General features: G+C 44.0%; 1 protein-coding gene across 4 annotated transcripts in view; it reads left to right on the forward strand.

Annotated features, from left to right (window-relative positions):
* Positions 1 to 3,339: 3,339 nt before the first annotated feature.
* The window catches only part of LOC138748277 (cytidine deaminase-like), a 29,364-nt gene continuing 6,509 nt past the window's right edge, over positions 3,340 to 26,194 (forward strand). Inside the window, exons 1-4 of one of the 4 annotated variants that reach the window (XM_069908153.1) lie at positions 4,291 to 4,412; positions 5,524 to 5,710; positions 11,813 to 11,970; positions 13,872 to 13,983. In XM_069908153.1, the coding sequence (XP_069764254.1) occupies positions 5,664 to 5,710; positions 11,813 to 11,970; positions 13,872 to 13,983 (317 nt within the window). In that variant the 5' untranslated portion in view covers positions 4,291 to 4,412; positions 5,524 to 5,663. Of the gene's footprint in view, positions 3,679 to 4,290; positions 4,413 to 5,523; positions 5,711 to 11,156; positions 11,326 to 11,812; positions 11,971 to 13,871; positions 13,984 to 26,194 lie in introns of those variants that run through there. The other 3 variants (XM_069908156.1, XM_069908154.1, XM_069908155.1) reach the window with 3 other exon arrangements.

Consider the following 26,194-nt stretch of genomic DNA (forward strand, 5'->3'; position numbering starts at 1 on the left):
TTCCTGTGTCTGCGTGGGTTCCCCCCCCGGGACTCCGATTTCTTCCCACCATTCAAAATGTACTGGGGTTGTATGTAAATTGGGCGGTGCAGACTCGTGGGATGTCTAATTTTTTTAAAATTAAATTTAAACTTTCCCTACCTCACACCCATAAATAACCTATTTTTCTTTCATCCAGGTGTCTGCCTAAGAGTCTTTTAATATCCCCATTATGCTGCCTACCACCACCAACCCTGGAAATGCATTCCAGCCACCCACTACTCTATATTTAAAAAAAAAACTTACCTCTGACGTCTCCCTTCAACTTTCCTCCCCTCACCTTGTACAGATGTCCTCTGGTTTTTGCTACTGTCACCCTGGGGAAAGGTGCTGCCGTTCACCCTGTCGATGCCTCTCATAACCTTGAGACCTCTTTTATGTCACCTCTCATCCTTCTTCACTCCCGACTGTGTTAACCTTGCCTCACAAGTTGCATTCTCCAATCCTGGTCAATCTCCTCCACACCCTCTCTAAAGCTTTCATATCCTTCCTGTAATGAGGCAAACAAAACTGACGTGTGGTCTCTCCAGAGTTTTATTAGCTCACTGCTCTTGAACACAGTCCCCTGACTAGTGGAGCCCAGCGTAAGCCTTCTTTTAACTGTCCTGTCAATCTCAGCTGCAACCTTGTGAGATCTATAGAATTGGACCTCAAGGTCCCTGTGTGATCCCACACTGTTAGGAATCCCACTATTAACCATGTACTCTGTTCTGTATCCTGTTAAAACCTACACAGCCTTCAGCATTATCCACAACCCCTCCAACCTTTGAGCCATCTGAAAACTTACTGACCCATCCTTCTGGCAGGGAATGTGAGCTGACTGTTAACCCTGCATCTGCCAGCACGTTGTTGCTGCCGTCGAGGCCCACAGATGACGATTGGTTTAGAGCGCCCTAGAGAAGAGCAAAAATCTTTGCTTTGAGCATAGCATTGGTATAGGAAATGTTTGCCACCTCGGGGGCTGTCAGTGTGGACAGGCCAATTTCTAGTGTATAGACACATGTACTAGAAAACTGTTCTAGATCCTCTCGTATTTTGAGACGACTCCTATCCGATAACAGTGGACAATGAAGATTTAGCTTTTTTGGGTGCATTTTATGGATTTTGGGCTGATCACAAAAATGACCTTAAAATTTTACTGTCACGTACCTTTTTTTTTAATACAACCTATTTTTGAGATTTCCTGTTACATTTTCAGTCTACTTCAAGTGTACAAAACCATGAAGTGCTACATGTCGGTGAAAATTCACTTTCTGCATTCGCACTGGGGCGTATTCCCTGCTGATCTCAGTGCTGTCAGTGACGAACATGGTGAAAGGTTTCACCAGGACATTGCGACCGTGGAAAAGCGGTATCAGGGCAACTGGAATCTATCAGTGCCGACCGACTGTTGTTGGACACTGACACGAGAGGCATCAGATGGTGAGTACAAATGAAAATCAGCGGCAAAACATTTTTAGGTCAGTCGAACTAACGCAATGTGTCAGCGTCATTATGCAATTAAACAGGCTAAATTCAATCAAAAGTTAATGTTTCTCCAACTTCCTATGTGATACAGCAAATCTGAAATTATCTTTGAGTTCATCTTGAACGTGTCTATCATAATCCCCAATTTCTTTTCAGGAAGCAAACCCTTTTAAAAAATGTTGTCCAGTGATCATTTCATACCCAAGTCTGAAGGTCTCACTCATCATAAGATGAAACAGGAAAACAGACCTTTCAGCTTGCCTCAAATGTACTAGAGAAACTCAGCAGGTCATGCAGCAGGTAACTGATAACCAAGATTATATGCCTGGGCCCTTCAATTTGCCAAATCCATACTGAACATCAACCACTCACTTGCATTCATTTCATTGTATTCTCTTGAGCTGCCAGAGGTGAGAACCATTAACATTTAAGACATTTAGATAAGTACACAGGAAAGGTTTAGAATAATATAAAGCATTGTTATAGATAGAGAATTTGGGTTAAAAAGGGTTTAAGTTAAAATGTGATGATTAGTCATAAAAGGGGGCTAACCACTAGAGTTTAGCTGGAAAATGTTACAACAGACTTAACTACAGAGAGACATGCAGGAGCCAAAGATTGATAAAGAGTGAAAAACAGAATTTGGTGTGAGCAGAGGTCATGAAGGATCGTGGTGTGTGTGACTAACAGTAATCAGGTTGATTCTGCAAAAACTAACCAATTAAAGCAGTGTAGTGGAGATGCCGAAGGACAAGCAAATTGTATAAAAAAACAATGCACTGTATGTATCAGGGCTCGACTTGGCAAGAAGCCGGTTGAGTCCAACTCTGCAGACTTGAGAATAAAGCTTGTCGTGTCACCGATCTTAAAGAGACTCATTTGTGAGAATTTGTGTTTCTGACAGCATAACGTTCAGATTTATTGCTAGAGTACATACATGACATCATATACAACCCTGAGATTCTTTTACCTGCAGGCCAGCAGAACTACCACTTGGTGCAAAAAAAACTCTACACAGAGTACACATGTAAACAAATAAAGAAATGTAAACAAATGACTGAAATAGAGAGAGACTATAAAGTGCAAAAGTCTGAGTCCCTGATTGAGTTTGTCGTCAAGGAGTTTGATGGTGGAGGGGCAGCAGCTGTTCCTGAACCTGGTGCTGCAAGTCCTGATGGCATCAGTGAGAACAGAGCGTGTACTGGGTGGTGTGGATCCTTGATGATTGCTGCTGCATTCCTGTGGATGTTCTCGATGGTGGGGAGCATTTTACCTGTGATGCCCTGGGCTGTGTCCACTACCTTTTGGCCGATGTTGGTTGAACCCCAGATTCTCCCGTTAACTTGCATGCTAAGGGACAATTTGCAGCACCTAGTTAATCTGCCAACCACTTCCTTGGGATGTGGGAGATTTTTTAAAAACAAAAACAAAAATAAACTTTATTCACAATCAATTATGTACAAAAGGAAAACCATTCAAAGTCCTTTCCCACCCTTAGTTTTGTACGTGGTTATATTCATCCCCTTTGGCACCTTGTTACTCCCCACTCTGGTTTGAGAGGCTTCCCCTCGGTCTCAGCCCCTCAGTGCCCGGTAATGGGAGACCTTAATTAAGACTGCGGTCCTTCCCCACAGCGCCCTCAAGTTGGCCACACTGAGCCCGAGTGTGTCCCTCGGCACGTACTCCTGCAGCCTGGGATGTGCCAGTCGGCAGGATTCCCTCCCCGACATCATCGTGGGGTGTTAGACCAGCACTGGTTTTAATTTCCCAGGGTTTAAAGTACAGCCAAATCCCCAGTATCTAGCAACTGTGGCGATCAGTAGGTGCTGGAGAAGTGAATTTCCGGATGCTTCACACTGCGTGCGAACTAACCGCTAGAGACGCACCAATTTTAAACTTTCGTATAGTTTATTGTCCGCAATTTTTTTTTTGTTGCCAGTTGCTTGAATTCTGTAGAACGGAATTTTCCTGTTCTGATCATTACCTCAGGACACACCCCATCCCCTAACTCCACTCGCCTCTTGTACCCATCCCTGCAGATTCCTTTCTCCCTCTGTCCACCCAAGTCTAGCGCCATTCTACCCCCCCGCCGCCATCGCCAGAGACGAATACTAGCCGGTGCTGGAGAAACTCAGCAGGTCAAGCAGTGTCCTTCACTTTGCCTTCATCAAGGTATGGAAACATGTCGGTGGGCGTCCGAATAAAAGTTAAAGGAGAGGAGCGTGGTCACAAAGGCAGGATGTAATAGTGGAGAAGGGAGGGAGGGCACAGCAAGAGACAGGGGGGTGGCTCTGTGAATAGAGTGGGAAGGGGATGGAGAGCTGAGGGAAAGAAGGTGGGGGGGAAGGAGAGCAGAGAGGTCTGGAGAGTGCCCAGATGTCCTTTACAATTTACAAGTTCCTCCAATTTACGTGTGGTCTTGGTGGGATTGTACACGAGGCCGTGGACAGTTGTATGGGAGTGGGGCACAGAACTGGAATGGAAGGTCCCTGGTTTGGATGGAGCGAAGATGTCGAGTGAGTCGGTGATACTTCCCCCAGTTCTCAGCCTGGGCTGGGCCGGGGGGGTGGGGGGAGGAAGAATCCGGATTTTCACGTGGCCAAAGATTTACATTCAGTAGCACCAACTCACTTCTACTTGGTCAAACTGTTATTTAAACTTTTGTTCATCAAATATTTAATCTGTGTGATTTATTAAGAGTCTTCTGTTAATTACCTTCACATTCCACTGTGTCAACCAAGGTAGCAGTTTAAGTCATGAGCCAATCAGCTTCTCGCTGGGCTGTGATGTCATTGTCATGGGTAATATTTCTCTGAGGCTTGGAATGTCGGTCTGTTTCCACGGCTCCGTGGAGGGAGATCGCTGAGTGTCGAGCTCAATCTGTCCTCTCCCTGCATTTTCTCCAGGTAAGAGCAGGCTCTGGAATGTTCTGGCTTTGAGTTGTTTCCCCATGTAAACTACTAAACGGAGCCATTAAACACAACCCTCTTTCTAAAAGCTGTCAATTCAGATACTGCAACGTGTCAAGTAGACAACGATAGACTTGTTTTTAACCCTCTCCCTGGGCCTGAAACATGTGGAACGGGGTGACACTTTTAACCATCCAGCCAGGAATGAATTTCCTTCGCTGTTTAAACTTTCTCTGCACACTAACATACTTTCTCTCTGAATCCTCGGGCTCCTCTGTTCTCCCACCTCACAGCGTTCCCGTTCCCATTGAATGACACATTCAGGTTAACCGTCTTCTTGCCTACAGCTGTCCTCAGAATCCAACGCTGCCTTAGCCACAGCCATCACGCATTGTGCCTGATCCAGGACCAGCCATCCTGCACTCAACAGCAACACTTTCTCTCTTGACTGGGTCTGTGAGGCCACTGTCACACTGGCTCTCTCTGACAATGGAATCCAGACCTTTCCTTCGACTCCTTCAAAATTGCCTGGACTATTGCCAGGGTTTTCACCTCTGACACCACTTCTGCCTCCCCATCCAGGACTGAATCAGAACTTATTGTCGGGAACACATCAAGAAATTCATTGTTTTGCGGCAGCAAACATTTATATAAACCGCCTTACAGAATAAATTCTTTAAAAACAGTGCATGAAAAGTCAATATAAGGCAGTGTCCTTCGTTCATTGATCATTCAGGAATCTGATGGTAGCGGGAAGAAGCTGTCCTTGTGCCGCTGAGTGCTTGAGTTTAGGCTCCTGTACCTTTTCCCAATGGTAGCAGAGGGAAGAGGACACGGCCTGGGTGGTGGGGGTCTTTAAGGAGAGAGGCTGCTTTTTTAAGATGCTGCCTCATGTAGATGAACCCGACGTGGGTGATTGATGAACTGCCTGTACAAGCCTGTGGAGACCCTACTGTTTATTGAACAATGTGTCTGTATGTGTGTTGGCCGTTTTGTCCAGTTGTACTTCTACAATCAGATAATAATAAATCACTTGAACTGTGGATTATTACCATGTTTAGAGCCTTGTCCTCTCCTGCACTGTCCATCCCATGTCTGCTTTGTTCAGTCCATTCAGCAACAAGTCCTGAAGAGCTGTGTGTCTCATTACCAGACGAGGGATTTGGAGCAACAAAAAAGGAGAAAGAGGTTTAAATGTGAGAGTGGGACTGAGACGTGGGCTGGAGCAGAGACCATGGTAGTCAAAACATGAGGGGAAACTCGGCAGGTCAATCGCTGTCCTTTACACAGCAAAGGTAATGGTACATCATCAACCTTTTGGGCTTGAGCTCTTCATCAAGGTACGAGCAACATGTAGGTAGGCGCCCAGACCAAAAAGGTAAGGAGGGAGCAGCAAGGAGAGGAGCACAGGCCCATAGGCAGGAGGTAATAGGTGGATCAGGGAGGGAGGGCACAGCAGCAAACGGGGAGGGGGCGGGTGTGAATGGAGAGGGAAGGGGGTGGAGAGCTAGAGGAAAGGAGACAGAGAGAAGGGAGGGAGATTGGAGAGCAGGTTAGAAACCGGAGGTCAACGTTAATGCCACCTGGTTGGAGAGACCCAGATGGTAAATCAATTACTGTTTCTCCAATTTACGGGTGGTCCTGGTGGGATAGTACATTGAGGCCTTGGACAAGCATGTGAGAGTGGGAGTGGGATGCAGAACTGGAATGGTTGGTCACTGGGAGGTCCCTATTACTGGTGCTCAGAGAAGTGATCTCCCCGTCTGCGCCCAGTCTCCGATGTAGAGAAGCCACAAAAGGGAGCACCGGAAGCAGTAAATCAGACCTGCGGATACACAAGTGAAGTGTTGTTTCATTTGAAAGGTCTGTTTGGGGCCCCAGATGGTGGTAAGGGGGGGGGGAGGTGTGGGCACAAGTGTGGCACTTCCTGCGGTCACGGGAAGGTGCGGGGGTGGGGGCGGGATTGATGGGGAGGGACGAGTGCACGAGGGAGTCATGGAGGGAGTGTTCCCTACAGAAGGCAGAGTGGGGAAGATGTGTCTGGCAGTGGGATCCCGTTATAGGTGGGAACTGTATGGATGCTGCCAACATTTTGTCCACACCTTGATGAAGGGCTCCAGCCCGAAACGTCAGTGATGTCCCTTTACCTTTGCTGTATAAAGGACCCTGTGGGACCTGCTGACTTTCTCCAGCATCATGTTCTTACTTTGGTTTGGGACTGGTGTGCCTCAGCGTTCGGTGCTGGGCCCATTGCTGTTTACCATCTACAGATGAATGGAATTTGATGGAGAATGTTTAAATTTAGACGTACAGCACGGTAACAGGCCCTTTTGATGGCCGTTGATCCCTGTGGGGCCTTTGTGATCACCGCGTTTGCTGGCCATTTTGTGAGCCGAGTCACGACTCGTTTTGCGCCCCGTGACAAACTAACGTTTCGAGTCCTTCATCAGGAATAATAAAGACAGGCAGGCGTCTGAATAAAAAAGATGGGAGGGCTGGGCAGGGGGAGGGGCACAGGCTAACAGTTAAAGAGGCAATAGGGGGACGCAGGTGGGAGGCGGGAGAGGGGCCATGGGGGTGAGGACAGAGGGCCTAGAAGGGGTTGCTGTCTAAATGAGAGAACTGATGCAGAATGAGCTGCCATTTAAATTGCGGGAGCAATGGGGTCTCTACAATTCTTTACCTTGGAGGGGAGGCCTTTGGAGGGGAGCAAAGAGGAGGTAGATACATTTTTGAAATAGGGAGGAATTGAATGCCTCAGGGAATTTGTAGCGTAGAGGAGCTGACGTGTGAGGTGTTACACTGTGGAAGGACAAACCAAGGTTGACGTACACGATGAATGGTCGGGCCCTGAGGAGGGCGGTAAAACAGAGGGACCTGGGAACACAGATGGATAATTCCCTGAAAGTGGCGTCACAGGTGGACATGGTTGTAAAGAGAGCTTTTAGCATCTTGGCCTTCATAAATCAAAATATTGGGTACAGGAGTTAGGATGTTATGGTAAAGTTGTTTAAGACATTGGTGAGGCCAAATTTGGGGCATTGTGCTCAGTTTTGGTCAATGAACTACAGGAAAGACATCAATAAGATAGAAAGAGGGCACAGATTTACTAGGATGTTGCCTGGACTTCAGGATCTGAGTTACTGGGAAAGGTTAAACAGGTTAGGACTTTATTCCCTGGAGCATAGAAGAATGAGGGGAAATTATGAGGGAATAGACAGAGTAAATGTAGATGGGCTTTTTCTGCTGAGGGAAGGTGAGCTACAAACCAGAGGACATGGGTTAAGAGTGAAAAGGGAAAAGTTTAGGGGGAACTTCTTCACACAGAGTGGTGGGGATGTAGAACAAACTTCCAGCTGAAGTGGTGAATGTGGGCTCAATTTTAACATTTAAGAAGAATTTAGACAGGTACATAGATGGGAGGGGCATGGACTGGGTACAGGCCAGTGGGACAAGGCAGAAAAATAGTTCAGCACAGAGAGAAGGGCTGAAGGGCCTGTTTCTATGCTGTAATGTTCTATGCTTCTACATGAAAGCAAGAGTCTGTAGACGCCATGAATGCTGGAGGAACTCAGCCACTTACAGCATCCACACGAGGTAAAGGTTTGTTACAGATATTTCTGGCCTGAGCCCTTCATCAAGGAATAATCAAAGAACGTGTGTATGGAGCGGCAGGGCAGGCTTGCGGGGCTGTGTACACATCCTGTGCCTATCTCGAATTGACTGGTTATTTGTCATGGAGGTAGAATCTCCCCCAACATCCCCCCCAGCAGAATCAACTTCCCCCCAGCAGAATCAACTTCCCCCCAGCAGAATCAACTTCCCCCCAGCAGAATCAACTTCCCCCCAGCAGAATCAACTTCCCCCCAGCAGAATCAACTTCCCCCCAGCAGAATCAACTTCCCCCCAGCAGAATCAACTTCCCCCCAGCAGAATCAACTTCCCCCCAGCAGAATCAACTTCCCCCCAGCAGAATCAACTTCCCCCCAGCAGAATCAACTTCCCCCCAGCAGAATCAACTTCCCCCCAGCAGAATCAACTTCCCCCCAGCAGAATCAACTTCCCCCCAGCAGAATCAACTTCCCCCCAGCAGAATCAACTTCCCCCCAGCAGAATCAACTTCCCCCCAGCAGAATCAACTTCCCCCCAGCAGAATCAACTTCCCCCCAGCAGAATCAACTTCCCCCCAGCAGAATCAACTTCCCCCCAGCAGAATCAACTTCCCCCCAGCAGAATCAACTTCCCCCCAGCAGAATCAACTTCCCCCCAGCAGAATCAACTTCCCCCCAGCAGAATCAACTTCCCCCCAGCAGAATCAACTTCCCCCCAGCAGAATCAACTTCCCCCCAGCAGAATCAACTTCCCCCCAGCAGAATCAACTTCCCCCCAGCAGAATCAACTTCCCCCCAGCAGAATCAACTTCCCCCCAGCAGAATCAACTTCCCCCCAGCAGAATCAACTTCCCCCCAGCAGAATCAACTTCCCCCCAGCAGAATCAACTTCCCCCCAGCAGAATCAACTTCCCCCCAGCAGAATCAACTTCCCCCCAGCAGAATCAACTTCCCCCAGCAGAATCAACTCCCCCCCAGCAGAATCAACTTCCCCCCAGCAGAATCAACTTCCCCCCAGCAGAATCAACTTCCCCCCAGCAGAATCAACTTCCCCCCAGCAGAATCAACTTCCCCCCAGCAGAATCAACTTCCCCCCAGCAGAATCAACTTCCCCCCAGCAGAATCAACTTCCCCCCAGCAGAATCAACTTCCCCCCAGCAGAATCAACTTCCCCCCAGCAGAATCAACTTCCCCCCAGCAGAATCAACTTCCCCCCAGCAGAATCAACTTCCCCCCAGCAGAATCAACTTCCCCCCAGCAGAATCAACTTCCCCCCAGCAGAATCAACTTCCCCCCAGCAGAATCAACTTCCCCCCAGCAGAATCAACTTCCCCCCAGCAGAATCAACTTCCCCCCAGCAGAATCAACTTCCCCCCAGCAGAATCAACTTCCCCCCAGCAGAATCAACTTCCCCCCAGCAGAATCAACTTCCCCCCAGCAGAATCAACTTCCCCCCAGCAGAATCAACTTCCCCCCAGCAGAATCAACTTCCCCCCAGCAGAATCAACTTCCCCCCAGCAGAATCAACTTCCCCCCAGCAGAATCAACTTCCCCCCAGCAGAATCAACTTCCCCCCAGCAGAATCAACTTCCCCCCAGCAGAATCAACTTCCCCCCAGCAGAATCAACTTCCCCCCAGCAGAATCAACTTCCCCCCAGCAGAATCAACTTCCCCCCAGCAGAATCAACTTCCCCCCAGCAGAATCAACTTCCCCCCAGCAGAATCAACTTCCCCCAGCAGAATCAACTTCCCCCCAGCAGAATCAACTTCCCCCCAGCAGAATCAACTTCCCCCCAGCAGAATCAACTTCCCCCCAGCAGAATCAACTTCCCCCCAGCAGAATCAACTTCCCCCCAGCAGAATCAACTTCCCCCCAGCAGAATCAACTTCCCCCCAGCAGAATCAACTTCCCCCCAGCAGAATCAACTTCCCCCCAGCAGAATCAACTTCCCCCCAGCAGAATCAACTTCCCCCCAGCAGAATCAACTTCCCCCCAGCAGAATCAACTTCCCCCCAGCAGAATCAACTTCCCCCCAGCAGAATCAACTTCCCCCCAGCAGAATCAACTTCCCCCCAGCAGAATCAACTTCCCCCCAGCAGAATCAACTTCCCCCCAGCAGAATCAACTTCCCCCCAGCAGAATCAACTTCCCCCCAGCAGAATCAACTTCCCCCCAGCAGAATCAACTTCCCCCCAGCAGAATCAACTTCCCCCCAGCAGAATCAACTTCCCCCCAGCAGAATCAACTTCCCCCCAGCAGAATCAACTTCCCCCAGCAGAATCAACTTCCCCCCAGCAGAATCAACTTCCCCCCAGCAGAATCAACTTCCCCCCAGCAGAATCAACTTCCCCCAGCAGAATCAACTTCCCCCCAGCAGAATCAACTTCCCCCCAGCAGAATCAACTTCCCCCCAGCAGAATCAACTTCCCCCCAGCAGAATCAACTTCCCCCCAGCAGAATCAACTTCCCCCCAGCAGAATCAACTTCCCCCCAGCAGAATCAACTTCCCCCCAGCAGAATCAACTTCCCCCCAGCAGAATCAACTTCCCCCCAGCAGAATCAACTTCCCCCCAGCAGAATCAACTTCCCCCCAGCAGAATCAACTTCCCCCCAGCAGAATCAACTTCCCCCCAGCAGAATCAACTTCCCCCCAGCAGAATCAACTTCCCCCCAGCAGAATCAACTTCCCCCCAGCAGAATCAACTTCCCCCCAGCAGAATCAACTTCCCCCCAGCAGAATCAACTTCCCCCCCAGCAGAATCAACTTCCCCCCCAGCAGAATCAACTCCCCCCCAGCAGAATCAACTCCCCCCCAGCAGAATCAACTCCCCCCCAGCAGAATCAACTCCCCCCCCCCCAGCAGAATCAACTCCCCCCCCCCCCCCAGCAGAATCAACTTCCCCACCCTGCTCTCCTGTCTAAGCTGCTCAAGGCAAACCATTTGGTCAATGTACATGAACTGCATCTGACCGCCAGCTGGGTGTGGTCCAATCAAACCACAGAAACTCTCAGTTCCCATTGGAAGATCTTCTCCAGGATTGACAGGCTGGCCAACCAATGGGCTGTCCAGACCACAACACCACCCAGCCCGGTGAAAGGGACTTTGAGCACTTAGTCCCAGGAAAATGTTAGTTGGATGATCCAAGAGCAACGCCCTTGGATCAGCGATTGACTTTTTCCTCATTTAACTGGTCTCTGTCTCTCCAGCTTCTCTGTATCCTCTGCACAGTTTGTTTCTCCACTCAATGTGGTGTCATCGGCAAACTTAGAAACACTGCCCTCTCTTCCAGGTCATCTGGTAAGAGAAGCAGAGTTAACATCTCCGGTGGTGAAGGGTTCGAGATTGGTCAAAAAGGGCCGAGGATGACAATCTATGGCTGAGCAAGGCTGACCTGGCTAGAGGGGAGCCAAACAGCAGAACCCCCACCCCTTCCCTCAACCCCGGCTGGTTCCACTCCCAGCAGTACCTCCCACATTCCCATCAGAATCCCCTCCCTCCTGGCAGAACTCCCTCGCTCCCAGCAGAAGTCCCACTCACTCCCAGCACCCCCTCCAACCCTCCCCGCAGGGCTCTCCGGTGAATCTTTCCTTGTCGAGTACTGGGAGCGCTGGTTAGCATATCAATGTGCCTTGTGGAATGCCGATGACATGCTGTAACCTGTATTGACACAGCAGCAGGCCCACACCGTACACAGCTCATGAATGGTCCGGGAGTTCTCTCCTAACACTGAGTGAGTGACAGGTCTTTTCTCGCTGACCTCTGGACCTCTCTTTTTTCTTGATAGGATGTGCACTCTCGCAGAGCAAACGACAGTCCAGGAAGCCGAGGAGGCTGACAGGTTGATCCGAAAAAGCCATGAGGCCAAAGCGTGTTCTCATTCTCCCTACAGCAAGTTCCCTGTGGGCGCTGCCCTCCTCACTGAGGACGGAAAGATATTCACAGGTGAGGAATCTGACTGGCACTGAGCCTCCTAACAGAATCCACACAGGACAAGGTGGGGAAGTGGGGTGCACGTAGAGGGGTGAAACACAAAAGTATGCAGACGCTGTGATTGTAGCAATCACACACTTCATGCTGGAGGAACTCAGCCGGTCTCGCAGCATCCATACAAGGTAAAGATGTAGAACCACCGTTTCGGGCCTGAACCCTTCCTCAAGGCGTGAGCAAAAAGACTGGCATCTGAATGAAAGGCTGGGGAGACAATGGGAGGGGGTGGAGTCCAGTCCAACAGACAGGATGTGATGAGAGGAGAGGAGAGGTGAGAATTGATTCTGGCTCTGTCAAAGGAGATAGAGGGGAAAGGGAAGGGGGAGAGACAGAGGTGGGGGAAGAAGTGGGGGGGGGAGGTAAAATGGAAACGAGAGATGTTGATGCCATCCAGTTGGACAGAAGATGTAGTGTTGTTCCTCCAATTTGCGGATGGTCTCAGTGTGGCCATGCATGAGACCATGGACGGACACGTCAGCAAGGGACTTGGATGGGGAACTGAAAAAGGTGGCCATTGTGGCGGACGGAACCAAAGTGATCTCCCAGACTGTGCCCAGTCTCTCCGACAACCCCCACAACGGGAGTCACTGGAAAGTCTGCAGACACTGTGATTGCAGAGCTGGAGAAACTCAGCAGGTCGCGCCGCATCACTGACTTTGTCTGTTTTTTGGCCAGGCCCAAAACATCAATGACCTAGAGATGCTGTGTGACCTGCTGAGTTCCTCCAGCTCGTGTGTGTTCATGTATCGGAGCCAAGTTCAGGGAACGGCAAGGGAACAGCTGGTGTGGAGCCTTGGATAGACTATATTAAGGGCAATGATACAAGAGTTCGGAGAAACCACACCAGAGACCCAGGTTCAATCCTAACCTCTGGTGCCATTGGTGCGGAGTTCGCACGTTCTTCCTGTGACCGAACTCTGGTTTCCTCCCTCATAACAAATAATGTGCTGTTTGCAATAGTAATCAGCCTCTCTTTTTTACCAGGTCTTCAAACCCACCCCCTGCACTCTGCTATCCTCACGGTCAACCAAGCCACACACTATATGAGGTCCTCGGCACATGATGTGATGGGCTCCAAGCATGAGGGGGATCCAGCAGGGTCTGGGCCATTTAAAGCCTATATGGAGCTGATGGATGGTTGGACCCTGTGGAGTAGCAGTGTCTCTGTTCCTGGCTCTCCCTCCACTGCCATATTTTAGGATATGGAGGAGGACGAGACCTGGGGTGACTAGGAGGCCTGGTCAGCCCTGTGCCGCTGACAGTAGAATGCATCCTGTGGGAGTAGGAAATGGCCAGGTTGTAGAGGGTGCTGCAGATCAGGATCCTGTTAAAGTTAAATCCAAGTGTGGTCATTCATCCAGTTACCTTTTGCCATTTCACTGTGAACTTGGGTTTCTCTGTGTCCAAGACGGGCTAGAGGACAGTGTCTTTATTCTGATCTGTCTGGATAGCACATAGCACTGAGCTTCTCGCTGCATGTCTGTACTTGACAATAGGCAGCTCAATTCAACGTAGTTCTGTGTGGAGGAGGGAGGGGGCAAAACCTGACACCGCTGGGGGATAAAGGAGGGAGGAGAGGTGGGGGATGATGCGGACAGGGGCAAGGTGGGGGATGATGCAGGGAGGGGCAAGTTGGGGAATGTTGTAGGGAGGGGCGGGGGTGAGGTGGGAGAGGCGAGGCAGGGGTTGAGGTGGAGAGGGGTGAGGCAAAGGATGATGCAGGGAGTGGCGAGGCAGGGTGTTGAGGTGGGGAGTGGTGAGGTGGGGGTGGGAAGGGGTTGTGGGAAGCGAGTTGGGAGGAATGGATGTGAGGTGGGGGTGAATCCTGATCTGACCCCCTTCTCCTTCCCCGTTAGGATGCAACATTGAGAACGTGAGCCTGACGGTGGGGATCTGTGCCGAACGTGTTGCCATCCATAAGGCCGTGTCAGAGGGATGCACCAGGTTCAAGTCGATAGCAATCGCCAGGTATCCACTGTCCCATGGGACTGTCTGGTAACCTGACCGAGATGAATGCAAGGTTTATTCCTCACTCACCCCCCAACCCCCTCACGTCTCTCCTACTGACTACATGTTATGTGAGGTGAAGCAAACACAAGGCTTTTACTTAAATATACTGTGGGGTGGGGGGAGGGCTCCTGTGGGAATGGCTGCTCTCAATCCTTACTGAGGTGAGAGGACAAAAACTGGACGATCCCTCAGGTCCCTGCACAATTTTACCAAAACATCCCTTTCTCTTGACTCCACTCTGGGGCGGCAGGGTTCGTGGAGCAGTCAGCACAACGCTGTTACAGCGTCAGTGACCCGGGTTTGAATCTCGCGCGGTCTGTCAGGAGTGTGTACTTTCTCCCCGTGTCTGTGTGCATTGTCCCCATGGGCTCCGGTCTCCTTCCATCGTTCAAAACGTACCAGGAGTTGTAGGTTAATTGGGTGTAATTGGGCGGCATGGGCCGAATGGGCCTGTTACCGTGCAGTACGTCTTATCTTAAAATTAAAAATAATTCCTTTGCAATAAAGGCTGTGGTTCTTGAGTTCCTTCCCTCCCAATGATTTGGGAATAGCTGCAGGCGGGGAGGGGTTTGAGATGGGGAGGATTCTCAGGGGAGGAAGGATTGAGAAGGAAATCCATGCAAATTCTGTGCCCTGGGACGGAGAAATCTTCTGGAAATTCTCAGCATGGGGACGGGAGGGACCTGAGCTCGAGAGACGGTCCTCGTGAAACCTGTACACTGGCATAAGGAAGGATCTGAATTCTGTGACTAGGGATCTGTGTGAATATCTTTACGAGGCCTTGAGAGCAGGCAAGAGGAATTCTGCACATTGTGTATGAGTACTTTCTGTGGATGGGGTGGGGTTCACGGGATGCCTCCATATTACCCCCTTCAAGGGTAAATGCAGATGGGGAAGCAAGGAGGAGTCAGGTGATGGAGTAGTGGCCGGTCAGGACAAACCAGCCTCCTCAGTGAAGGTTCATTAAAGGACAGAAAATCAAGGCCGTGAAATAAAATTAAAAAGTTCCAAAGTAACCAGTTCAAGAGCCTGAAGATGAGTGTGAAGGGGGGGAGTCATGTGATGGAGTAGTGGCCAGTCAGGTGAAACCAGCCCTCTCCAGAAAAAAGGAAAAAAAGTTTGGAAAAAACAGAGCTCAAGAACCAGAAGATGGCAACCAAAAAAGAGAAAGTAAGAACAACGGGAAAAAAAAAGGAAAATCACCGGAGAAGAAAGAAGAAGGTCTTAACTGCACGTGGGAGCAGGGAGCTACAGTGGTGAAGAGCAGCCAATCTCAGAGGTTGGTGAGTGCCCAGTGAAGTCGCGACCTCCTGACCAGTGGACTCCAAAAATGGCTCTCGGAGCCAAACAAAAGTAAAATGAACACTGGCGGGAGGGGGGGCTTAGCCGAGGAACGGGCAGCTACAGCTCGACCAGCTGAGGGACGCCCAGCATCGGGGCGCTCAGCTGGAGGAGCCCTACAATCAAGAAAAACAAAATAACGGCAAGGAAAGAATCAAGGGGCCGGAAGAGGGAGAACGGCGGCAGGGTGAGCGACGACAAGATGATCAACAGCAGGAGGCCCGGCAACCAGAGACCCAACAACAAGAGGCCCAGCAAGAGGAGGCCCGACAAAGACATAGAAGTAACTCATCAGAAAGAGCAGAAGAGACACAGATACAAAGAAGAAGAAGACACAAACACAGGTACAGACACAGAAGAAGAGGAGGAAGAAGACCAAGATCTTCACAGGGAAAAAGAAGGTAAAACAGATGGACAGAATTTAGATAAAGCTTTTTATGAAGAACAAATGAGATCAGTAAAAGAATGGTTGTCATTAGAATTTAGTGCAATTAAAAGGAAAATAAAAAGAGCAGAAGATAAAATGCAGTTTAGAACTGGTCATGACAGAAATAGGGAAAAGAGTAGAGAATGTGGAAGAATGAGAAACGGCTGTAGAAATGGAAGTAAATGATTTAAGAGAAAAATTGGAAGAAAGTGACAAAAAAATTAAAGAGACACGAGTTGTTATCTCAGAAAATTGATATGTTGGAAAATTATAGTAGGCGAAACAACATAAAAATAGTGGGCCTGAAGGAGGGTGAAGAAAGCTCAGATATGAAGGAATTTATAAAAGGATGGATCCCGAAGGTCCTGGGAATGACAGAAATGCAGGAAGAAATGGAAATAGAAAGGGCACACAGAGCACTAGCTCTGAAACCAGAGTTACATCAAAAACCAAGATCCATCTTAGTAAAACTTTTAAGATATACGACAAGAGAAAATATACTGGAATGGGCAAGGAATAAAGTTAGAGAAGATAATAAGCCGTTGGAATATAAGGGACATCACCTACGGCTCCTAGAACGCTTCCACCAGCGTTGTCTCCGCTCCATCCTCAACATTCATTGGAGCAACTTCATTCCTAACATCGAAGTACTCGAGATGGCGGAGGCCAACAGCTTTGAATCCACGCTGCTGAAGATCCAGCTGCGCTGGGTAGGTCATGTCTCCAGAATGGAGGACCATCGCCTTCCCAAGATCGTGTTGTATGGTGAGCTCTCCACTGGCCACCATGACAGAGGTGCACCAAAGAAGAGGTACAAGGACTGGCTAAAGAAATCTCTTGGTGCCTGCCACATTGACCACCGCCAGTGGGCTGATATCACCTCAAACCGTGCATCTTGGCGCCTCACAGTTCGGCGGGTAGCAGCCTCCTTTGAAGAAGACCGCAGAGCCCACCTCACTGACAAAAGGCAAAGGAGGAAAAACCCAACACCCAACCCCAACCAACCAATTTTCCCTTGCAACCGCTGCAACCGTGTCTGCCTGTCCCACATCGGACTTGTCAGCCACAAATGAGCATGAGGCTGACGTGGACATTACCCCTCCATAAATCTTCATCCGCGAAGCCAAGCCAAAGAAGAAATAAGGGACAAAAAATATTTTTTTACCCTGACATAAGTTTTGAATTCTTAAAGAAGAGGAAGGAATTTAATACGGCGTAAACAATTTTATGGAAGAAAGGTTATAAATTCATGTTAAGACATCTAGCCGTACTTAAAGTATTCATACTTGGGGAGCAAAACAGACTGTTCTCGGATCCAGAGGAAGCGCTAGAATTCGCAGAACGTTTGCAGGACAGAAGAAGAGATAAAGAGGTGTAACAAGAAAGAAGATCGGCAATAAAATATACAAGATGTAATAATATAAAGTAAAAATAATGTATATGTAAAGATCTAAAGATGGAAAAGAGAAGGGAAGGGAGCAAGAAGGGGGTGGAATAAAGAGAGAGAGCTTTGTTATATGAATTTAAAAAAAAGTGTTTTCTGGGGGGGTCAGAAAGCTTGTGAACAAAATCACAAACCAAATGGAAAGGGAAGTTGTGGTTGCCCAATAGGGGATAAGGGGAAATTCAGAGAGGGGGGGTGGTTCATTTGGGGATAAGGTGTTATTGGTTGTGGGGATTGTTGGAGTATTTTATGTTTTAAGTGTGTTGTCATACATTGAGTTTAAAAAGGTAAACTTAAAAGACAAAAATGGAATAAAAGGGGATGGAGGTGGCGAGGAGGTGGAAATGAAGTGTAAACAAGAATCGAGATGGCCATGTTGGTGCCTGCCACATTGACCACCGCCAGTGGGCTGATATCACCTCAAACCGTGCATCTTGGCGCCTCACAGTTCGGCGGGTAGCAGCCTCCTTTGAAGAAGGACTATAAACATTAATGGAATACATAACCAAATTAAAAGGAAGAGGCTACTAAATTTACTGAAAAAAGAAAAAAATAGATATAGCAGTTGTTCAGGAAACGCATCTAACTGAACCAGAACATAATAAATTAAAGAGAGACTGGGTAGGGCACATAGCGGCAGCATCATATAATTTAAAAGCTAGAGGTGTAGCTATATTAATTAATAAAAATGTACCAATCAAAATAGAGGAGAACATAATAGATCCGGCAGGGAGGTATGCAATGATAAAGTGTCAGATATACTCAGAATTTTGGAATTTGCTCAATATATATGCACCGAATGAGGAGGATCAAAAGTTTATGCAAGATACTTTTTTGAAGATTGCAGACACACAAGGAAATATATTGATAGGAGGGGATTTTAACCTTAATTTGGATCTAATGTTGGATAAAACTGGACAAAAGACGAGCAAAAAGAATAAAGTAGGCAAATTTATGGTTAAATCAATGCAGGAAATGAAAATTATGGATATATGGAGGAGGCAGCACTGAAAAGAGAAGGAATATTCATATTACTCAAGTAGGCATAAAACATACTCAAGGATTGATGTGTTTTTGTTGTCGGCCCATATTCAAGGGAGAGTCAGGAAAACTGAGTATAAAGCTAGATTACTATCTGATCATTCACCCCTGTTATTAGCAATAGAACTGGAGGACATCCCACCAAGAACATATTGATGGAGGTTAAACCCCAAGCTAATAAAAGGCAGGAATTTAGAGAGTTTATTGAACGCCAAATTAAAACATACTTTGAAATAAACACAGAATCTGTAAAAGATAAATTTATACTGTGGGATGCAATGAAAGCCTTCATAAGAAGACATATAATAAGTTATGTAACTAAGATGAAAAAGGACTACAATCGGGCAATAGAGCAGATGGAAAGGGAGATAGTAAGTACAGAAAAGGAACTAGTAAAAAGGGATGATATAAAGAAAAAAAGAGAATTGGCAGACAAAAAAAATAAAATATGAAACATTACAAATGTATAAGGTGGAGAAGAACATAAAGAAAACAAAGCAAAAGTATTACGAATTGGGAGAAAAAACACATAAAATATTGGCCTGGCAACTTAAAGCAGAACAAGCTAAAAGAACTGTATTGGCATCAAGGAAAAATTACATATAACCCAATAGAGATTAATGAAAACTTTAAGGAATTTTATGAACAATTATACCAAACTGAGAACGAGGGGAAAGATGATAAAATAGAAGAGCTTTTAGCTAAAATTGAACTGCCGAAATTGCAAGAAGAGGAACAAAACAAACTGATAAAACCATTTGAAATACAGGAAGTACAGGATATATTAAAAAAGCTGCCAAACAATAAAACGCCAGGAGAGGATGGATTTCCAATAGAATTCTATAAAATTTTTAAAAAATTATTAATTCCTCCTCTCCTGGAAGTAATGAACCAGGTAGAAGAAACACAAAACTTGCCAGATTCATGTAAGACAGCAATAATTACAGTAATACCAAAGATGGGGAAGGATCCATTAACACCAGCATCATATAGACCAATATCTCTACTTAACTCAGATTATAAGATAATAGCAAAATTATTAGCAAACAGATTGGCAGATTGTGTCCCATAAATAGTAAAACAAGATCAAACTGGATTTGTCAAAAAAAGACGAACAGCAGACAATGTCTGTAAACTTATTAATCTAATTCATGCAGCTCAAGGGAGTAAAAAAACCAACAATGGCAGTTGCCTTAAATGCAGAAAAAGCCTTTGAAAGAGTAGAGTGGAAATACTTATTTAAAGTGTTACAGAAGTTCAATCTACCAAAAAAATATATTAACTGGATTAGAGCATTATATACTGGACCGTTGTCAAAGGTAGTAGTAAATGGATATGTATTGAACCAATTCAAATTAAGTAGATCAACTAGGCAGGGATATCCATTATCCCCCTCATTGTTCTCCTCAGAATTAGATAAAATGGAAAAGAAGGTACTGGAACATATACTTTATAAATAGGATGAAAAGCTGTTGCAATATAACAGCTCACCAGTACTGCACCATTTACTTAATATATGGAAGAAGATACACGTAGAAAAGAAAAAAAAATGACCAAATACCAAAAATGCTATTGACGCAAAATCCACTAATCCCTTTTACAGTAGATAACCTTTCCTTTAGAGAATGGGAGAGAAAAGGAATCAAGAGAATAGAAAATTGTTTTTTTGGGAAATAATTTATTAACATTTGAACAGTTGAAGTACAAATATGGAATAACTCATGGTACAATGTTTACATATCATCAACTGAAAGCTTATTTAAAGGATAATTGGGGAACAGACTGAGGTTACCAGAAGGAAGCAGCTTTGAATATGTGATTACAGACACAATGATAATTAAAAGATTTATAACAAATATGTACATTAAGCTGTAAGGTAAAGAAAATGATGAAATAAGCTATAAACCTAAATAAAAGTGGGAAAAGGATTTAAACATAAAGATAAAAAATAAAGCATGGGAAAAGTTATGTTCTGGAATTATGAAGAATACAATAAACACAAGGTTACGCATGATGCAGTATAATTGGTTACTCAGGTTACATATCACGCCTTAAAAGTTAAAAGAATGGGATCCAACATTATTAGATAGATGTTTTCGCTGTAAAAATGAAATAGGAACAACAATACATCCAATTTGGGCATATACTAAAGTGAATATGTTTTGGGAAGAACTAAATCAGATATTAAATAAAATCTCAAAAAACAACATACCAAAAAATCCAGAAACCTTTCTTTTAAGTAACATAATAAGTAAAGAATTAGGCCTCAAATTGGATAAAGCGCAAAAAAGATTCATTATGATAGCCTTAGCAGTAGCAAAAAAATGTATAATGTCAACTTGGAAATCAGAAGAGAGCCTGAGAATACAGCAATGGTACATAGAAATGAATAAATGTATTCCATTGGAAAAAATAACATATAATTTAAAAAATAAAGTCACACTGTTTGAACAAATTTGGGAACTGTACATGGAACACAACAGAGAGAGCTTGCCTCGGACCTCCACCCCCTAAAATGATAAAAAGACAAAAATGATTAGATTTAGTGTGTAAAATTAGATGACACATTTTTCTTGTTTGTTTTTCCCTTGTGTAAAGACGTTGTTTTATGGTTGCATTGTATTGTATATGTTTAATGTTTATTGGTTTTGGAGGGGGCTGGGAAGGGGGAAAATGAGAAATGGTTGTACATATTTTGGTTGATATGGTTCACAGTGTGAGAAATAAAAAATTATTTTCAAAGATGGCTGTGAAGAAAGAAAAGCCAAGAAATGACAAGAAAAGAGGCAAAGAAAACGCCCGACAAAAAAAGACCAAGGCCTTACTAGAGTCCGCTAGCAGGGAGTTCTCCCGAAGAAGATGGCCTCTGCTAACGCTGGCTCGTGAAGCCAGAGAAAGAAATGCCAGCGCACATGGTTTGCATTCCAAGGAAGACACCAAGGAGATCAGATGCCGGCAGCGGGACGGCTGCTGTCACAATGGGGGAAGCCGCATGGAAGGCATTGATAGACGTAGGCTCCATACTGAGTGAAGATATGGAGCAAGAAAGAAGAAGATAAAGAAATAGAAGAAAAAGCACGTGATAAAACAAATCCAGATGGTGGATAAGGAGTATTTTGATAGACAAATAAAGACTGTAATGGATACAATAATGGGCGAGTTTAAAGCCATTGGAAAAACTATGCAAGAGGCAGATGCAAAAATGCAAAGGATGGAGAATGTAATGACAGAAATAAGAAAGTGAAGTGAAGAAGTGATGGGTTGGAAATGGAGGTGAACGGATTCAGAGAAAAACTGGACAATAGAGACAAAGAAATTAAAGAGTCGCATGACTTATTGGCCCAGAAAATGGACATTTTAGAGAACTTTAGTAGATGCAATAACATAAAAATGATGGGCCTGGAAGAAGGGGCAGATAGAAAATGATTTTTAAAATGATGGATTCCACAGAACAACTCCAAGAGGAGAGAGAAATTGAAAGAGCCCACAGGGCGCTGGTGCCGAAACTGCATTCCACGCTGGTAAAACTACTGCGATACCCGGCAAGGGATAAAAAATTGGAGCTGGCTGTTAGAAGAGTAAAAGAAAACCAGACACCATTGGAATACAATGAAAAAAAGATTCTTCTACCCAGATATAAGCTTCAAACTTTTAAAGAAGCGTAAGGAGTTCAATTTAACAAAAACTTTACTCTTGAGGAAAGTTTTGAAAATATTTGTCCTTGGCAGAAAAAGTAGACCTTTTTCAGATCCAGAAGAGGCCCAACACTTTGTGGAACAATTGGCAAATAAACAACAGGAAGAGGAGTAAGGACGGTTAAAATAATATATATAAATAAGTTCAAAAGTTGGATTATATATATTTTTAAAAGAATAATATATAGCAATTTCTCTGGGAAAAAGGGAGTTGTGGTTGTCTTGCAAGGAGGCAATGGCAGCTCAGTAAAGGGGGATTTAATGTTGTTTTCTTTAATATTATTCTTTAATCTTTTTATGGTTTTTGTTATTTTCCTACTAATTGTGTCGTCATGTATATTGAGAGTAAGAACAATCTAAAGAATGATTTTAGAAGAAGGGAGATGGAGGTTGAAGAAGTGGGAGACAGGTAAAAATGAATGGGTAAAATGAGTACATTGAAATTATATGACAATTAATATTAATGGAATTCACAATCAAATCAAGAGGAAAAATTATTGACACTAAAAAAAGGAGAAAATAGACATAGCATTTATACAAGATACACACTTAACAGAGTCAGAACATCTCAAACTGAAGAGAGACTGGGTGGTTCACGTAGTAGCATCATGGTACAATTCAAGAGCCAGTAGCTATCCTAGTTAATAAAAATTTACCAATTAAAATAGAGAAAGTAATAACAGTCCCAGCAGGTAGATATGTAATGATGATGTGGCAGATTTATTCAGAATCTTGGAACTTGCTGAACATTTACACACCTAATGAAGAAGATTAGGAATTTATACAGGACATTTTTTAAAAGATAGCAGGCACACAAGGACACATTTTACTGGTGGGGGGGGGGAGACTTTAATTTTAACCTTGACCCATCAATAGATAAAACCAGGAAGATTACTATAAAAAATAAAGCAGCTAAATTTATATTAAACTCAATGCATAACATGAAGATAATTGATATATGGAGAAAACCACATCGAAAAGAAAGATTATTCATATAATTCAAACAGACATAAAACCTATTCTATGATTGATATGTTCTTGTTGTTGGCTCAGATTCAAGGGAGAGTTCAAAAGACCGAATATAAGGCAAGGCTTTTCTTGACAATGGCTTTAGAGGATATTCTGCCGAAAACATATAGATGGAGGCTAAACCCCATATTGTTAAAAAGGCAAGACTCTCAGGAATACATAGAACAACAAATTAAAATATATTTTGAGACAAATGCAAATTCTGTAACGGATAACATTTTTATTATGGGATGCAATGAAAGCCTTTATTAGGGGACAAATAATTAGTTATACAACCAAGATTAAAAAAGAATATGATCAGGAAATAGAACAGTTGGAAAAAGAGATAGTAACTAGAGAGAAAGATTTAATGAGAAGGGAAGATGTAGAGAAAAAGAGAGAATTGACAGAAAAAAATTAAAATATGAAACATTGCAAACTTACAAAGTGGAGAAAAATATGAAAACAAAGCAAAGATATGATGAATTAGGAGAGAAAACCCATAAAATATTGGCTTGGCAACTAAAAACAGAATAAGCAACAAGAATTATCATTAGTAACAAGGAAGGAGGATAAGCAGGTCTCATATAATTCTCGAGAGATCAATGATAATTTTAAGAAATGTTATAAACAACTATATCAAACCGAAATCCTAGAAAAGAATGATGAAATAGATGTTTTGCCAAATATTGAATTACCCTAATTACAATTGGAAGAAAAAAATAAATTACTAAAACTCCTGACAATTACAGAAATACAGATACATTAATGACATTACCAAATGATAAAGCACCAGGCAAAGATGGATTCCCTACAGAGTTTTATAAGGGATTTAATAATCTACTAATTTTTCCCCTCTTAGAGGTAATGAAACAGGTGGAAGAGACCCAGAATTTGCCTGACTCATGCAAAATGGCAATAATCACAGTAATTCCAAAACCAGGAAAAGACCCATTGTTACCAGCTTCATATAGACCAATATCTCTACTAAATACAGACTATAAATTAATTACTAGTGAATATATTAAAGGATTGCATGCCTAAATTGGTGAAGTTAGATCAGACAGGATTTGTTAAAAATAGAAGAGTGGCAGATAGTGTCTGTAAATGTATTAATTTGATCCATATAGCAGAAAAAAAATAAAACACCAACTGTGGCAGTATGACTTGATGCAGAGAAAGCTGTTGATAGGGTGGAATGGAGTTACCTGTTAAAGTACTACAGAAATTCAAATGACCAGAAAAATTATTATTTGGATAATGGTCCTTTGGCAAAAGTGGTAAGAAATGGATATGTTACAGAACCCTTTAAATTGAGTAGGTCAAGAAGAGAGGGATGCCCATTATCACCTTCCCTGTTTGCTTTAGCTATAGAACCATTGGCAGAGCTGATAAGAAAAGAACCTACGATAAAGGGAATAAAAGTAAAAGAGGAAGAATTTTAAATGAGCTTATTTCCAAATGGAAATTTTTAAAAAATTGAATAAATTAATAAAGTTCTATGGAAGGGTTAAAAAAAGCAAGAGTGGCTTTGGAAAAACTAACATGGGTGTATAAACAAGGGGGAATTGCAGCTACCAAATTTCAAAAACTATTACAGGGCAGCACAGTTAAGATATCTATCAGATTTTTATCAGACGGGAGAAAAACCGGATTGGCTCAAGTTAGAATTATATAAATTAGGAGAAAAGGTCCCTGAACATTTACTCTATAAATGGGATGAGAAACTGGTGCAACATAATAATTTACCAATACTACATCATATACTAAAAATATGGAAGAGGAGAATACATCTGGAATGAAAGATGATAAATTATCAAATACCAAAAATGGTACTAATGCAAAATTACTTTTACAATAGACAATTTATTTTTTAAGGAATGGACAAGAAAAGGAATTAAAAGAATAAAAGCTTGGTTTTTGGAAAATAATTTATTGACATTTGAACGGTTAAAATATAAATATCACATGGTACAATATTTTCGTATTATCAGTTGAGAACTTATTTAAAAGAAAAGTTGGGAACTAATCCTGAGAGTTGCTGCTATGAATCCTTAATTACAGACATTGCAATAGTAAAAAAAAATAATCACAAACATGTATATAGCAAATTGCAATACAAGGAAAATAATGAAGCAATATATAAACCCAAACAAGGTTGGGAAAAAGATTTAAATATACGAATAAAGAATGAAACATGGAAGGAACGATGTACAGGTACCATGATTAATACAATAAATACTCGGTTTTTGTATGAAACAATAGAATTGGCTCCATAGACTACATGTTTCGCCTGAAAACTTAAAAGAATGGAATCCAACATTATCGGACCAATGCCTCTGTTGCAAACAAGAAATTGGAACTACAATACACACAATTTGGAGATGTACAAAAGTGAAAACCTTTTGGGAGGATTTAAACCTAATATTAAATAGAATTACAAAAAATAGGGTACCAAATGACCCAAAAATGTTCCTGTTAAACTTAAAAGATGAAGAATTAGGCCTCAAATGAGACAGGGCTTGTAGCAGCAAAAAAGTGCATAATGATAACTTGGAAAATGGAGGCAACCTTAAAAATACAATGGTTCATAGAAATGAACAAATGTATTCCATTAGAAAAAATTACCGACAATCTAAAAGACAAATATGCTCTATTTGAACAATGTGGGAACCATGTACAGAGTTTATTAGAAATCGCCGATTTCAGACCTCCATCTCTTGAAAGGATAAGTTACAAGTACGAAATAATTAAACATAAAACATTGGACGACACGATTTCTTTTCCTTTGTTTCTTGTCATATTTGGTTTTTTTTGCTTTAAGTTATGGGGGCAGGGAGGGAGGAGGGGGAATGAAAATGCATGTGTTAACACTGAATGTCTGAATATATTGATACTGACGTGGTTCACGGTGAAGTATTAAATAAAAAATGGAAAGCATGCAGATCTTGTCACTAACACCCACATAAATCTGAGGAAATGAATAATTAAGCCATTTTGATTGGGACTAGGTAGGAATGCTATTCTCTGGATGGATTGAGAATCCTGGTCTTGAATTATCGTTAACCTGGGGTGCATCACTGTGTCGATGGGAACTGCTCTGCCCAGGACCGCAGGAAACTGCAGAAGGTTGTGAACACAGGTTTTTTTTTATTTTTTTATTTTTCACACTATAAACCATATTGATCAAGATACATACATTTTCCTTCTTAA

Source organism: Narcine bancroftii, chromosome 13 (genome assembly GCF_036971445.1).
Source record: "Narcine bancroftii isolate sNarBan1 chromosome 13, sNarBan1.hap1, whole genome shotgun sequence".
NCBI lineage: Eukaryota > Metazoa > Chordata > Chondrichthyes > Torpediniformes > Narcinidae > Narcine > Narcine bancroftii.